We start from the raw sequence: 14,909 nt of genomic DNA on the forward strand, positions 1-14,909 counted from the left end.
CTGCTCCTTCGCATTGAGAGGAGCCAGAATAAGAAGAGCATAGCTCCACTGGGTTGGAACTTGGTTCGGAAGTGGAGGGTCACTGGTTCAAGTCGCAGCCCAGACAAGAATGTGTCTTGCCCTGGAGGTATAAAGGTCCTTCTCCAACTGTTGGAGAGGGACCTTTCTACCACCAGGGCACTGCTTGCATGTTCTTAGAAGTCCGGATGACCGACCTTAAATATGCAGAATAGCTTGCACAGAGATCTGTGGAAGCGGACAAACGAGCTGGGCTTTTTTGCTAGACTTTTCATCACGGCCTCGATGATCATTTCGAAGACCATGGTCCTGTTATCCAGCAGGTTGTGCCGGATTCTCTGCTGGTTGCCCATCCTTTGAAGCAACGTCTTGCGGACAGCCTTGCCGATCTTTTTTACCATGCGCCGGTTCATCTTCAGACTGATGTTGGCAGCTTGGATTGTGGTGGCAAGCATCTTGGTCAGCAACTCAACGATGACCAAGATGTTTTCCATTTCAAAAACGGTGCCCTTGTAGAGCTCTGTAAGAACGCTTGTCACGATCCACTGACACTGCCTTTCCAAGTTCTCTGGTAGTGGTAGTTCTGCTGCAGGTTGCTGTCCGTCGCTGGTGGTGTCTTTGAAGACGGCCCTCTCATCGGTGGTGAAAGCTGATTGTAAGCCCACCGGTGCCAAAGTCTCTCCTTCCATGATGGGGCAGGTCTCCGATGGAGCTTGAAGACTAACCGTTGCTTTCTTGATCCTTTTTATTGCACTGCTCACGAGGTCCTTCTTTTCCTGCTCTCTTTGAGCCTGTGTGTTGAGCCAGCCCCCCAGCTTCTTGGTGAACGTCTCCACTTCACCGATGATAACCTGCTTGATGCCCATCTCTGCTACGTCTTGTGACAGATGGTTGCGCACCATACAAGACAGCCGTCTGACGATATCTGACTGAGAATCACTACTGGTGAAGTTCTCTGCTATGTTTGGATAAAAGCAGAAGTGTTTAGTGTCCCCAGTCTTTTTAGCATCCCGGACTATTTCCTTAACCATATATTCCACTCCTTCAATTAAAGAAGTCAGTGGTTGATGAATTTCCGATGACAGTTTGAGGTGAAACTCTTCCTTGATTTTTTCCACAATGTGAAGGGTTGACTCCTTCACATATGTGTGGACAACAAAGGTCTTGAGATTGGCTGCCACCTTCTCCCAAACGTGGCTTTCCTGGATCCGCCCCAACTCGATGATGGCAAGGATCTCTGTGGCTACCATCTCCGTGTTCACGGAGGGGATCCTTTGAATGTATCTCAACTCCTCTGCTGGTATTTCAATCGTACTTCTCTGACAGACGTATTTTGCCAACTTGTCCAGAATATCTTTGATGGATATGATGACTGCAGGCAAGATGGTGTTCGGAGGACAGACACTTCCTGTTTCCTCTTCAGATGAAGTCACAGGTGTTGTAATTGACTCCTGGACTTTTGCTGTTTTCTCAGCGGACACATCAGATGATGAGCTGATCAGGATCGTGTCCTCGATGCTCTGTTGTGTTGAATTCATCCTTCAAGTTTTCTGAGAGAACAGTTGCTTGTTCTTGTTTCTCTATATATTAAATGTATATTATATATATATTTAAATATATATATGTAACACTTCAAGTCAATAGATCAAAGGAAGAACAATAACATTGATCAAAGGCCTGGTCACATGGCAACAATTACAGCAAAGACAGGGTCACATGATCGCCATTAGATCAAAGAGATGGTCACATGACCACATGTCCGCTACACACTGCATTTTCTGTACAATGACATCCACAACGGTTATGGGATCGCCTGTACCTGAAACCATCATATTATGGTGTAAGATCCAAACTGCCAAGTATAATAAATTATTTGTTGATAAAAGTACTTATACCAGGGATAAGATGTGCTCGTGTACTGCTGTGGTTCCTTTGGTAGCACAAAAACAGGATAAAAAAACACAGACCGTGGGAATACGACAGCGAACGTATCGTTCTTCAAATTGTCTGTTAGTGTGAGTGGGCTGGGGTGTGTGCGTGTGCGTGTGCGTGTGCGTGTGTGAGTGAGAGAGAGAGGGGGAGAGAGAGCGCGCTCGCCCCCCCACCAATTGTCTCCATGGATCCACTCCTTCATAACCCAACTCTTCCCCAGGCTTTCGCAGAGTGTCCACGCCGGACTGAAACTCTCCTCCAGCGGCCGCATGATGCCGACGTGCCGGCAGATCCGAGCCTGAACTCTTCTGCCGGTCTCCCGCTCCGCTGCGCTGATGACGCCATGCCGAGAAATCACACCGGCGACGAGAGCGGCGGCACCGGGCTCTGGCTGAAGACTTCGCCGGGACGCCGGGTGCGGGAACACCCGCTGAGAGATGTGGAGTCTGGGCGGAGGAAGATGAACAACGCGCCGCGGGTCGGGGACAGTCTGCTGTCTCCCGCCGCTGCAGGTGCTTCGGGGGCGGAGAGGAAGCAGGGCGCCCGCCTCAGCCTGCTGGGGAAGCCGCTGAGCTACAGCGCGCAGAGCGGCCGCAGGAACGCGCGCTACCGGCGGCTCCAGAACTACCTCTACAACGTGCTGGAGCGACCGCGGGAGTGGGCGTTCGTCTACCACGCCTTTGTGTGAGTAGTTGTGTATTTGGCCGTTGACGCAGCGGACACGGGAAAATATACTTTGGTCTGTTTTAGAAGTTTCTTAGTGTGAGTTAAAAAAAAAAAAAAAGTTACAGCAAACATTCAAAATAGGGAATATTTATTTCAGGGGCATGAAAGAAGTGAAAACAGGATTTTAGCTGAAATCTCTTGTTTGTTGATCAATCAGCCCAGACTGCTCAGTCACTATTTTGGTGTGTTGCAGGCAGATCATTACACACACCTACACACAGCTGTGTGTGTGTGTGTGTGTGTGTGTGTGTGTGTAGACTAGAATGTGATCACCTGTTGCACCAGACACAACCTGCAGAAAACAGGAAGCAGCCTCAGTCAGAATTTAATGACTGCAGGTGTGTGCATGTAGGTGTGTGTGTGTGTGTGTGTGTGTGTGTGAAGGTATTTATAGATGCACAATGAATACACACAGTGACCTGTAGAATCAGTCAGCTGAAGTCTTGTATTAAAGTCTAACACCTGTGATATTTATAAAACACTGCATCTCCAGCAGATGTGAGGTGACAAGCTGTCGAGTCTTATTTAAGTTTTATTTAATTATCTTATCTTGTTTCCACTTCTCCAACTGGAAGCAACCGTCGGCCGATCACAGCTCGGTATTTGTCCTGTGAAGCGGCCCCTTGATGCTTTTCATTCGCCACCCGCACGGCGTTATCTTGTCCGAGGTCACGCCTTCAGAGGTATAAGCTGGTCGGCGGGCGGTTCCTTCCTGCGCCGCACATCCATCGCCTTGCTAGTCGGACCAGTGTGGGCAGCTGCAGGTGTGTTTCAGAGCAAAGCGCAACCCGATCGGTGTCTGAAGCATGTCTGCGCAAGGAATGCTGGTGTCTAAGTGAAGAACAGGATCTGTGTTAACACAGCTGTGGCTACGGGGTGCACGCAACCTGCCTTTCTTTCTCACTCCCGATGAAACGTTACACCCCATCTCGTCTTGTTGGACGAGACGCGCGGTGAGGAAGTGGAGCTGTGAGAGGAGGGACCGCCAAGCCGGATGTTGACGTTTCATTTGCTCAGGCGGAACAGCTGAGGTCGCCGGGGTTAAGTTTTTACATCTGCTCCCGACCACGGTCGAAATGCTGAACCGAGATTAAAAAAAAAAAAAAAAGGAGACCTAAAGTGAGATGTGAGAAATTATCTCACGCCGAGGCCAAATTGGAATGAAGCAAGAATCTGTGTTTTTGTGAGCTTTGGCAAAAAAAAAAAGAACACGCCTCAGACAGGAATAGCAGATGTGCACCACGTCTTCTGTCCACATGGCGGGTTTCATTTATGCTTTCTCTGAAAATGCCTCCACATGGTGCAACAAAGTCTACTCTTTAAGCATTGATGGATTAAAGTTGTAGTTGTGTGTTCTCCCCCCCCCCCCCCCCTTTTTGTTTTCTGCAAGTTATTCAATAAGCAATGACAGACATGATGTAAAGATGGCAGGCGTTTGAGTGGGGGGGGCGGTTTGAGTGGGGCGGGGGGGTGAGTGGGGAGGTTTTCATCTGTCCTGATTGCAAACGAGAGCTAATTGGTGCTTCTACGCTTCTACGAGTGTGACATTTCACTGAATGGATCGCTGTAGTGGTCACCCCCCCATCAGCTCACACAATCATTGGCACATGATTGTGCCGTTTGTTCAGAAACTTGCATGTACTCACAAACACACACACACTGTCTGCAGCAGCAGCAGCGAGCACGCCACCGGAGTCTATCCCAGCTGACTTTGGGCGGGGGCGGTTCATCGCAGGGCCACACAGATGAAGACAAACAACTATTCACACTTTACGGTCAATTTAGAGTCAATTCGCCTCGACTGCATGGTTTTTTTTTTTGGTGGTGGGAGGAAACCGGAGGACTCGGAGAGAACTTCCGCAGACACGGGGGAGAGCGTGCAAACTCCACGCAGATGCGTCCTCGGCTGGGTTTGAACCCCGGATCTCTCAGTGAATGTGGTTGAGTCAAAGTAAAGTTGTTGTCGTCATTTTACTCTTATTTCATTTATTAGATCAGATCAAATTGATCTGCTCATCTAATCAATCCGATCTGATCCAATTTAGTTATTTTCGAAGCAGTTCTGCTGACTGTGCATTTCAGGAAGACATCCGACATGGAATGCATTCTGATCTGCACATTTATTTTCAACCCCCCCCCCCTGGAATCAATCTCTTCCTGAATACAATTGGGGGTGAGCAAAGCTCAATTGGAAGGTTGGTCGCTTCATCAACAGGCGCATCGGCGACTGCAGGCTAGCTAACATTAGCGGTAGCTCCTTCCTTCAGGCTATTGAAGGCATCACTCTTTGCCTTTTGGATCGCCGTGCACGCGTCCAGATAGATGAATCTAAATCGCGTGGCGGCTGACGAGAGCCCGGTGCTGATGAGCTTTAACGCGTGAGGATTGACCGGTTCCCGCGTTAATCTCAACTAGTTCGGGGTCCGGTTGTCATCTGTCGTCCCAGGAGCTTGATAGCCGCGGCCTTATGGATTGCTTCCCGCGGAGGAGAGCGGCGGTTTGCTCCAAATATCAATCGCTGATTTTGGGCTCTGATTTGCATATCATTAATGTCGAGACCGTTCCGCAGATACAGTTGCTGCTCTTCGATTAATCTGGTTTCTGTAATGCTGCTCTCAGAGATTATTCTCTTATTATGCAAAAGGTAGTCAAATGCACTTAGAACTGAAGAACATCAAAGAGATCTGAACAGACTGCACTTTGTCTCCTGAGAATGAGGCGACGTTCGAGACACCTGAGCGCATAAAACAGCCTCCGTGTTTAGTTTCGGCGCGACTTCCAGGTATGGCTGGCAGTGGTGCCCAACGGAAAATGCTAAGGACCCCATCGGTTAGGGATGCGTGTGTGTGTGTGTGTGTGTGTGTGTGTGTGTATAAATACTGTCATGATATGTTCCGGTGTTTCCATGAATCGGGACAGAGTGAGTACCCCAATAAATGCTGTGTGTGTGTGTGTGTGTGTGTGTGTGTGTGTGATGATGATGATGCCGTTACTGCAGATTGTGAGACAGCACAGGCGTCCCGCTGTGGACTTCGGTCTCCGGGACGGTAAGTTGGCACAATGTGATCCCGGGCTAAAAAGAAAGCAGGATGGAGCGGAAGCAACGAGACGGGATTTGCAAACACACCGTGAGAGGCATAAATGTAATGTGCACACGCGTGTGTGTAAGTTTAATTTCTGTGTAAGAACTATTAATACTTGATACACAAAAATCCCACAGCCCTTGAATGCACAGCCCAGCATTTCAGCCTCTAGTCTGTGGCCCCTGAGAACCCCTCATGCATCTAGATATAGCCACGATTACCGGCTGGATAGCGGTGTAGCTCGGCCACGCGGGATTAGAACATGAATGTTTCAGTAAATATTGTCAATAATTGATCTTGTTTACTCCACATTTTCGCCCCGTGGCAGAACAACACCGCCAGGCCTCCCGGAAGGGAGGCCGAACAACGTACGGGCAGGAGTGTGCTCCATTTGACATGTTGTGTTTTGTGGAATATCATTTGTCATCCCAACGGAATAATTGGAATTACAGTGACAGTATTACTGTTTTACGCCCCGGTCTGCCGTTTTAATTGGCTCAGTCGCTCTTCCTTGATGTAAACACACGCGGTGGCACGAGGTCAAAATCACACAGTTGATTGCAATTTTATTCATCTGTCAAAAAATAAAATAGTCCAGATCGTCAGTATTCGGAATTAGCAGCATTTTTTAGTTTTTAATGGCGAAAAAGGTTTGCAATTTGAAGACCTCACCGCTGGCGCTTTGTTGCTGAACCTGTCGTGAATCGATGCTCATCGATTTCCCTCTGAGGATGGATCTGCTGTTGCCATGGCGACAGATCGTGGCTGTAGCCTTTGAACTTCTCTGGCTGAGGAATCCTGCAGACGTTGTCACGAGTTTAATGAAACTGCCCGAGAAGCCGCTTTTAAAATCTCAATGAAATGCTCTTATTATGTGCTTTTTTGTTGCTGTTGTCGTTGACTCAGAGGCTAAGCTTTATTATCCTCTGCTCTGCCCTCTAAATGGGAAAACAACAAAACAAACAAGTTCTGCAGCACATTTCAAAACTGTAGCGTCACACGTGGGCTGCCACATTGTTCATGAACTCATGCATTGTTTCAAAGCACAATCCCTTTTACTCCCTTGACTCCACCAGAAGAGCAAAAAGAGCAAAAAGCAGCACTGTGTCAAAGCCCTTCTTTATTGTGTAATGATGCTTCTGGCTCTTTTTTTATACGCAGCTGTGTATGCGTGGCTGATTTAAATTCATGTTGACAATGCAGCCCACACTTTTGTAAACCTACACTGTTGCATTGTCCTCCTGAAAGATGAGTTCTTCCTCATTGCGTTTTTCACCAACCGATTTATTCATGCAAACACAAGTGGTTATTAAGTACAGGAAGCCAAATCTGTGCAGAGTTTTGGCGTTGAGGCCCCTCCCCTCCCCCCCGCAGCATGGCAGCCATTGGGGTTATTCTTGTTGAGTAGGAGCAATGGGACATTAATTGCCCCCACACCCTGGGTTTAATGATGCTCTGGAGGTGGATGCCCTGTGTGGAGCATTGCGACCTGTAGGGCAGCGGTGGGTGGAGCAGCATCTCCGCGCCGCGTTGGTTTTAAGCTGAACTGTGCGGCGCTGCAGGCGAAGGAGAAGCCAAAGAGCAAGGTGAGCGGCGATTGTTCGGTCACACTTTAAATGGAGTGCATGAGAATAGAAATGAAGATGTGCATTTTTAATGACAGAGCTCAGATGTATTCATAGCCACACTGTCAAAATGACCTGGTGCCTTCAGCAGAATGGAGAGCAGTGATATCAGGAGGAAGCGACGCCGCAAAAAGAACCGGCCGTTGAATCCAGCATCCAAAGCCCGGACCAGAGCGCAAGTGACTCACGTTGCACACGTTTTAAAAATCCCTGTGCATAAAAACAATCTTTGCAGCGCAGACTGTGTGCATGCGTGTGTGTGTGTGTGTGCGTGCGTGCAGGCACTGGGCCCAGTTCATTGACGGGAGTCAGTCTAATGAAGAGTGAGAGTCTATTTTCTCTAAGTAAGCCTTCTCCCAGGCCTGCAGCCAATAGAGTAACCGCACTTTGGATGTGTGTGTGTGTCTGTCTCTGTGTGTGTGTGTGTGTGTGTTGTCGGGGTTTACATAGATAAGGCTATGCGTAGCAGGGCCCTTCTTTGTTTACCCTATGGCGGCTTGACGTTTACTCATCCCATCCCCTGGAGGTCTGTGCGGTTGAATTTCTTCTTCTTTGAATCAGCAGCTAAGCCCCACCTGCTGCTACTTTCAGCTTCCGCTTGTGGGCGGCACTCATAATGCATCGTCCAAACATCGCGCCCAAGTCCCGCCTTCCTGAACGAGGTCGGGGGGGAATAGTGATCAAACTGTACACGATCGCAGTTGCTCACGGTTCGATGAAAAGAATGTCGTTTTTATGAAAACGACTTGGATTGTTTAGCAGGAAACAGCATTAAATGCTCAGATGTTTAAACACAAGTATTAAAATAAGAATCACTGCGTAATTGTAGCTTTATGTACCTGTGTGTGTGTGTGTGTTGCCGTAGGGATGTTGTGAGAGCAGAGATGGGTGGTATCTATGAGTCTACTCTATCCTGTACACTCGCTAAATGTCACCTCTATCCAATTATGCATGAAGCTGTTTGTAACGGGATAAAAGACGTTACCCTAAATGTGTGTGTGTGTGTGTGTGTGTGTGTGCATATGTGCGTGTGCGTGCATTTTTTTGTCGTCTATTAAAATGGGTCATTGTTTATGACATTGTGGGGCCACACAGAGACAAATGACCATTTACGCACACGCTCAAACACTACGGACAATTTGACGTGATCAATTCACCTAAATTGCATGTTTTTGGAGGTGAGAGGAAACCGGAGAAAACCCACGCTGAAACGGGGAGACCATGCAACCTCTGCACAGATAGGATTCGAACCCGGCACCTTCTTGGTGTGAGGCTATCCGCTACGCCCCCGTCAGGTCAGAGCTGCACAGCTCCAGCTAAGGATCGCTGCAGCAAGCAGCACAACGGTGATTAGCGGTTGTCAGCTAATCTGATGACGCTGCCCCGTGTATTTTTAGAGCTCCCTACTAATACAGGCCATATTTTATAAATGGAGCGTCTTCATATTTAATGCATTATGGCTATAATCGGCCACATCCTGCAGAGAGGTGAGAGGAAATGAGCGTCGTGTTTGCGTATGAACTGTGTCAGAGACTGCAGCTCCTCGGCCACGACAGCCAAGCGACAAACGTGTTTTCTCCCTTCTGTTTCCTGACCTTGTTAAGTAAAGAAAGGCGGCGCGGAGGAGGGTACGACTACGTGACAGGAGGCCAGGAGATGACTTACAGCCAAAGTAACAAAGCCACATAAAAGACATCAAGACGTGCGTCTGACAGAATAGCGACTCTGCGTCTGGTCCAGATCGCATCGTTTATCAAAGTATGGTAGAGGGATTCCTAAATATATCTGAAGAAGCGACGTTCAAGAGCCCAACATAATGAACGATGATGAATCGCACCTGCTCCGCAGCCATCTGCTCATGCATGGGAAAGCTTTATTTACATACACAGATGCCCCGAGAATGTCAAGTATGATCAGGAACATCAGTCGTAATGGTTTTAATGCGAGAACTAAAATTGTCAGGATTCTAAAACATTAAAAATGAAAATGAAAAACACTCTGGCAACGTTTCTGAGTAGACACTTAAGTTTTACCGACGGTTTTATATCTCACGTGGTGTTGTATAATTTTTACACTATTTTCATTGATAACGCTGGGGGATGTTTTCGCTATCAAAATAGGAATTCATTCTGATTGACCTTCCTATTGCAAGCGTCACCAAAAAATGTATTCCATAAATTAAATAAAACAAACAAAACTTGTTAAAAAAAAAACCCTGTGGATGTGTTATATATGCTGAATATTCGAGGTAACAAGGTGCCAACAGCACATCCACGGTCCCATCCAAGAGGCCAGATGACTTTTGAAATTAGCGGATGTGATGGGGGGTTAAGTCTGAGCTATGAATGAGGTGAAGTTCAGCAGAGAAGATAAAGTAGAAAGTAGCTCAACTTCTACTTCCTCAACCAAAATGAGGTCAAAACTACAGTCCAGGTTCCAACCTGAGCATCTAGCCAGGAGGTCTGCAAAGATGAACCTCAGTCCGGTTTTCTTCCAGGCTCCCTCATGAAGCAAACTTCACTGTATGTGATGGCAGGAAGGAAATACAAAGACCTTCAGCCTCATATTCTGGATGGTGGAACACAGATTGTGGAACACAGTGTTCACATAATTCACAGTGACAAAATGCAATCGGTATTTGAGAGTTCGTGCTCATTTTTATTTATGAGACTTCATTGGAAAAATATGGTAGAGGATGGACGTCTCACCATAACCGTTACCACAACAGTGACACAGATGTTTCCTAGCGCAGTGACAAGGCTCAGTGCAGCCTTTAGACAAGCCGTGTGTGTGTATGTGTGATGCAGTCGGTGGTTCTTGTGTGTCATTTCATAATGGCTTTTTCAGAGTCCTCATGCCAGAGATGATGAAGAGCAGAACAATCACAAAAGAGTGTTGAGAGGTATTATAAGAAATAAGAAAAGCATTTTTTTCCCATCAATCTTCAACTTGCTGAACAATATTTCCTGTTCCAAGAAATATGCTTTTAACTCGATGGAGCTGGCAGCCTCTGTGCGTATGAAGTAGCTTTTTCCATTGTGAATCACTTTTATTATTCCCAATTAAGAAAAGCATTCAGCCTAATAAGGCTAAGCTAAAAATAAATAAATAAATACACAGTTGTGCAGACATGCAGCTGGTCCGTAATCTCATTGTCCCGATGGTGGATGAGAGAGGAAACGTCAGTCGGGATGGGGGGCATTTTGGATGTTCTCTCCTTGTAAATATACAATTAGTTGGCATTAACAAATACATAATCCTGTGCAGATGATCAGAGGTTATATCACAGAGCAATCTGCCACCGTCCGGCAGAGAAAGCAGGAATAATTGTGTCACGATTCAGATTGTAAAACGGAACTTGATCAAAATGAGAAATGCGGTTTTGATCACAGAAATAAGGAGCAGGATCGGTGATTGATTTCACTTTGCCCCTGCTGTCAGAGGAGAGAAATGAAACTTCCACAGGCGTCTGCTGTGCAGGCGATAAATCGAGTGGCGACGCCGGCAGCGCAGTGTTTATTTCCTTTTTCATAGATCTTTCGTTGCTTCGTTTCTCCGGAAAGACTCACGTAAGGCACATTTTCTGTCTTTGGTTGTTGCATCGCTGGATCTTTTCCCGGTTTTATTGTCGAACTCTGGAATATTGTTTGAACTTTATGAAACCCTCCCAAAAAAAGAACACACCAAAAGTGTCATTATGGGGAATTATATGAAAATGTAACTGACAGGTGTGAGAATATCAAATGAACTCCTCATCGTTACAAAATCCAGACTTGAAAACAGTGCTTAAAAAAAAGATCTGAAAAGTGATCATTCTGAAAATCAAATGAAAATATAAACATAATTTAAACACATGAAATATATTCAAAATGCCACAGTCAATTAAAAATGTTATCCTATTTATTCGATTATAAATATGTCACTTGTTCCCCCCCAAATTCCCCCCGCACTCAAATTTATAATATATTGTACTAAAGTCTACAAGTTGTTATAATTATATGTCTTTCCATTGGACAGAAAAAACGCTGTCCCTCTCTGTCACCCCTATCCATGTCTCGCCCGTTTCCATGGTGATGCCCGGTCCCTTAAAAGCACAGGCGCTCCTCTTGAACTAAGAGCTTCAAATAATTTGATTACCATTTGATTGAGTTAAGAGTTTCGGCTAATTCAGGTTGTTCAATACGTTTTTTCCCATCTTATGTTCAGCCAGTTCGTTTCACGGTTTGGTCTTTCAGCGATGTTTTGTCTCCGCGTTATGTCGTGACATCTGCTTTTCATTTTACAAACCTTTTAATAAACCCGTTTGTTTCCACAACCAGCATGTACCGTAGCTGTTTTTCCATCGCTAGCTCCATAGCAGCAAGTCGTTCATCGACCGCTTCCCTCTTCACATTAGCGTCTGAACGCGCGACAACCACCAGTCCTGAGCCACCGAGTCAATGAATACAGTCGTAACGGAAATCGCTTCAGAGGAAAGAGGATTTCTGGCTGGAATCTATTGATCTCTGCCTCGTTTGAGCTGCAGGCGCCAAATACGGCCGCACTTTTCAACAGCGCGATTGATTGGAGGAAGCAGCCCCTAGACAAAAGCTATTTTTCCGCTGTCTCCAGACGCAGGCTTGTTGGCTGAAGAAATACCAAACATGACAACCATTAAAGTTCATTCAGCTCTGTGCGGCGCGATAAACCGCTCTGTTAGCGCCGCCTAACTCCAAGACTTGAGCTGGTTTTTAACGATGCTAAAGTTGACTTCACACCATTCATTTAATTTGCTATAATGCAGACTAATCAATACTGTGATTATAGGCTCTTGGCATATGCATTCAGTGAATCTAGTATTGACGGTGCTTTCATTCAGATCTTTAGCAGCTGTAATCGCCGCCATTGGTTTGTTTGTTTGACTGTTAGCAAGATAACTCAAAAAGCTACAGATGGATCTTGATGAAATTTTCAGGAAATGTTGGGAATGTTACCGGGAACAGGTGATTACATTTTGGTGGTGATGCAGAAGAGATCCTGGATTCTCGGTCGCTTTGAAATGTTCGTCAACATTGCAGTCAACGGAGCTTCAAAATTATTTCCTTAATTTCTCGGTTGATTTTTGACCGATGTTTATGTTCATATTTATGATTGAGACAATCATGTCGGGTTCGGATCTCTATCTTACTTCCAGATTTCAGTCTAGTTCTAACTGTGCTCACCATGAAGCGTATTGGCATGCTAACATAGGCTAATTAGCATCAAATGCTAGAGGGGGACATTCACCTTTGACCCGTATTTCATGGCAGCAGTTGTAAGACAAATTTCCTGGTGTCACAAGACTGTAAACTGTCGGCTGTCATCATTCACTGGCTCTACAGTGAATAATTCACAAATTAGAAAAGACGGAGAACATGATTAATGTTTGAAAATTGATTTTGGATAACAGTGTGTTGTTTACTGATAAGGAAACAGAACCGCGGTCTCGTTCCCATGGCGCTAGAAAGCTCGCGATCTTATCTGATGTGGAGACGCTGATATTTGAAGATGAGTCGTTGAGATGAGGCTGAGCTTCTTCAGATGACGATTCCCTGTCAGGTGAAAATGATCAGGTCAAATCTCCCCCACATCCATCTGATCGGACTCTCTCGCTCACGTCTCGTGTCCTGAGGCACCGCAAAAGCTTATTGGGGATTCATCCATCATCTGTTCCGCTTTGTGTAAAGCAAATCATGCTGGCCCAGCACCGGAGGGGTTAAAAAAAAACACGCGGACACCGGGAGAACATACAAACGGCCACAAAGATAGGATTCAAACTGCTGTGAGGCAACAGCGCTAACCACTACACCACTATTATTGACGAAAATCCCACCAAATAAACGACACAATTCCACTAGCTCTCGCATCCTATTGGTTGCAGTGAGTCACATGACCTTGCAGGGGGGGTGCGTCTACAGATTCCAGCAACATTGAAGTGACATTTCTACACTATTTCATCGCAAAGAATAGCAAAAACATGCCTTAGCGACGGAGAAGTCAGATGATTCACTTTTGTCATTTGAGGCCAAATGGAGGAATAAATGACAGATAATGATGAGCTAAATGAGGACTTAGTCTGCATGGATGTCAGCTGCTGAAAGGGGTGGAACAGCTCATCTGTGATTCTCGAGGCCTGAGTCATCCTTGCTGCCACTTTCTGAGTTCTGATTCTGCATATGAAATCAGCCGGAGAACGAAATCCTGTCCTCACACCAACCCAGCCTGTCGATGTCTGTTTTTTTATTCTGGAAGCTCACACCACGCCGACCTCGACGCGTCTAAGGCTGCCATTCCTGTTCAGCCCATAAACGTACCACGTATCCACACTGAAGCTGCCATTTGCCATCTCCGAGTCAAACCGTGTGGGTTGGTGCCGGGACGCCGGAAGTGTGTCCTCAGATCGTTCTATCGCGTTCAGATTCGGATGCATTATTTATTATTTCATTTCGATAAGCGGCCGTGGTGTCTCTAGATATTCAACATGCTAGGGTGTGTTTGCACGTCAGTTATTTATTCCAGATAAAATGTCTATCTGTAAATGCCCGGTTGGCTTCTTTTTGGGGATGATTAAGAATTAGTCTATTTAAGGAGCGTGTTCATCCTTGTAGCCGCGACTTTTGGTGCCGAGATTGACGAAAGCAGTTATAGATTTAGAATAGATTTAGATGGTGGTGATCGTCAGATGGACCTTTTTGACCTCCTGCCTGTCATTAAATTAAGTCCGAACTCGTCCTCAGCTGCCGCGAACCTCTCTGGCCTTCATAATCGATTTTCTAAAAGTTAATTACGTGTTTCACATCTGCTCCGTCTTGCAGCCTCCTCATGGCCTGCGCAGCATTAACCGCAGCCATCTCTCTAAGCTAATACCCGCTGAATTCTAGCGTCCTGCTTTTGTAATTATGAGATACCGGCACAAACATGACAGCTGCGGGCGAATCGGGCTCAAACGCGCAGATCGTTTCCGTCCTCCTCATGCTGTAATGGCCTGATCTAAATGAGAACTGCGTGGATCGTGATTCTCATATTTTGACCTGCAGCCCTGCAGTCTTTTAGTATGTTATTCACAAACATGCTCACTTATGATGCTAAGAAACCTCTTCTTGTTTGCAGCTGACACACAGCCACATTCACATAATCACAGAACTCAAATATTATATTTGGACCTAGAGGGTCCAAATGGGACACAGCCTTCATAATATCTGTTGTAATCCACAAGAGCTTTATAAAGACTGTGAGTCAGTCCTGATGTTGAATAATTACACCCTGGTTTAATCACTTGTAGTCCAGTAAACAGCATTGACTCACAATTACAGATTTGCAGTTTATCTGCCTGACATAACAGCCGACCAGTACGGGTTGTGCTTTCACGAATGTCAATGCAGCCTGCGCTCCGTCACTGTGACAGTTTGTGTTCTCCGAAGACGCTGCTGGCTGGTCATCCTGGTGTTTGCAGTAGTAAAGAAATTGTCACGGACCAAGGCAGGAAAAAAACCCAAACGCACGACAG

At 46.1% G+C, this 14,909-nt stretch overlaps 1 protein-coding gene across 1 annotated transcript in view; it reads left to right on the plus strand.

The window, feature by feature from the left end:
- Positions 1-2,293: 2,293 nt before the first annotated feature.
- Positions 2,294-14,909, plus strand: part of LOC137895456 (potassium voltage-gated channel subfamily KQT member 5-like) — a 40,419-nt gene continuing 27,803 nt past the window's right edge. Inside the window, exon 1 of the mRNA XM_068740923.1 lies at positions 2,294-2,634. Within this exon, the coding sequence (XP_068597024.1) occupies positions 2,294-2,634 (341 nt within the window). The remainder of the gene's footprint in view (positions 2,635-14,909) is intronic.

The sequence above is a fragment of the Brachionichthys hirsutus genome, chromosome 7, assembly GCF_040956055.1.
Source record: "Brachionichthys hirsutus isolate HB-005 chromosome 7, CSIRO-AGI_Bhir_v1, whole genome shotgun sequence".
Lineage (NCBI taxonomy): Eukaryota > Metazoa > Chordata > Actinopteri > Lophiiformes > Brachionichthyidae > Brachionichthys > Brachionichthys hirsutus.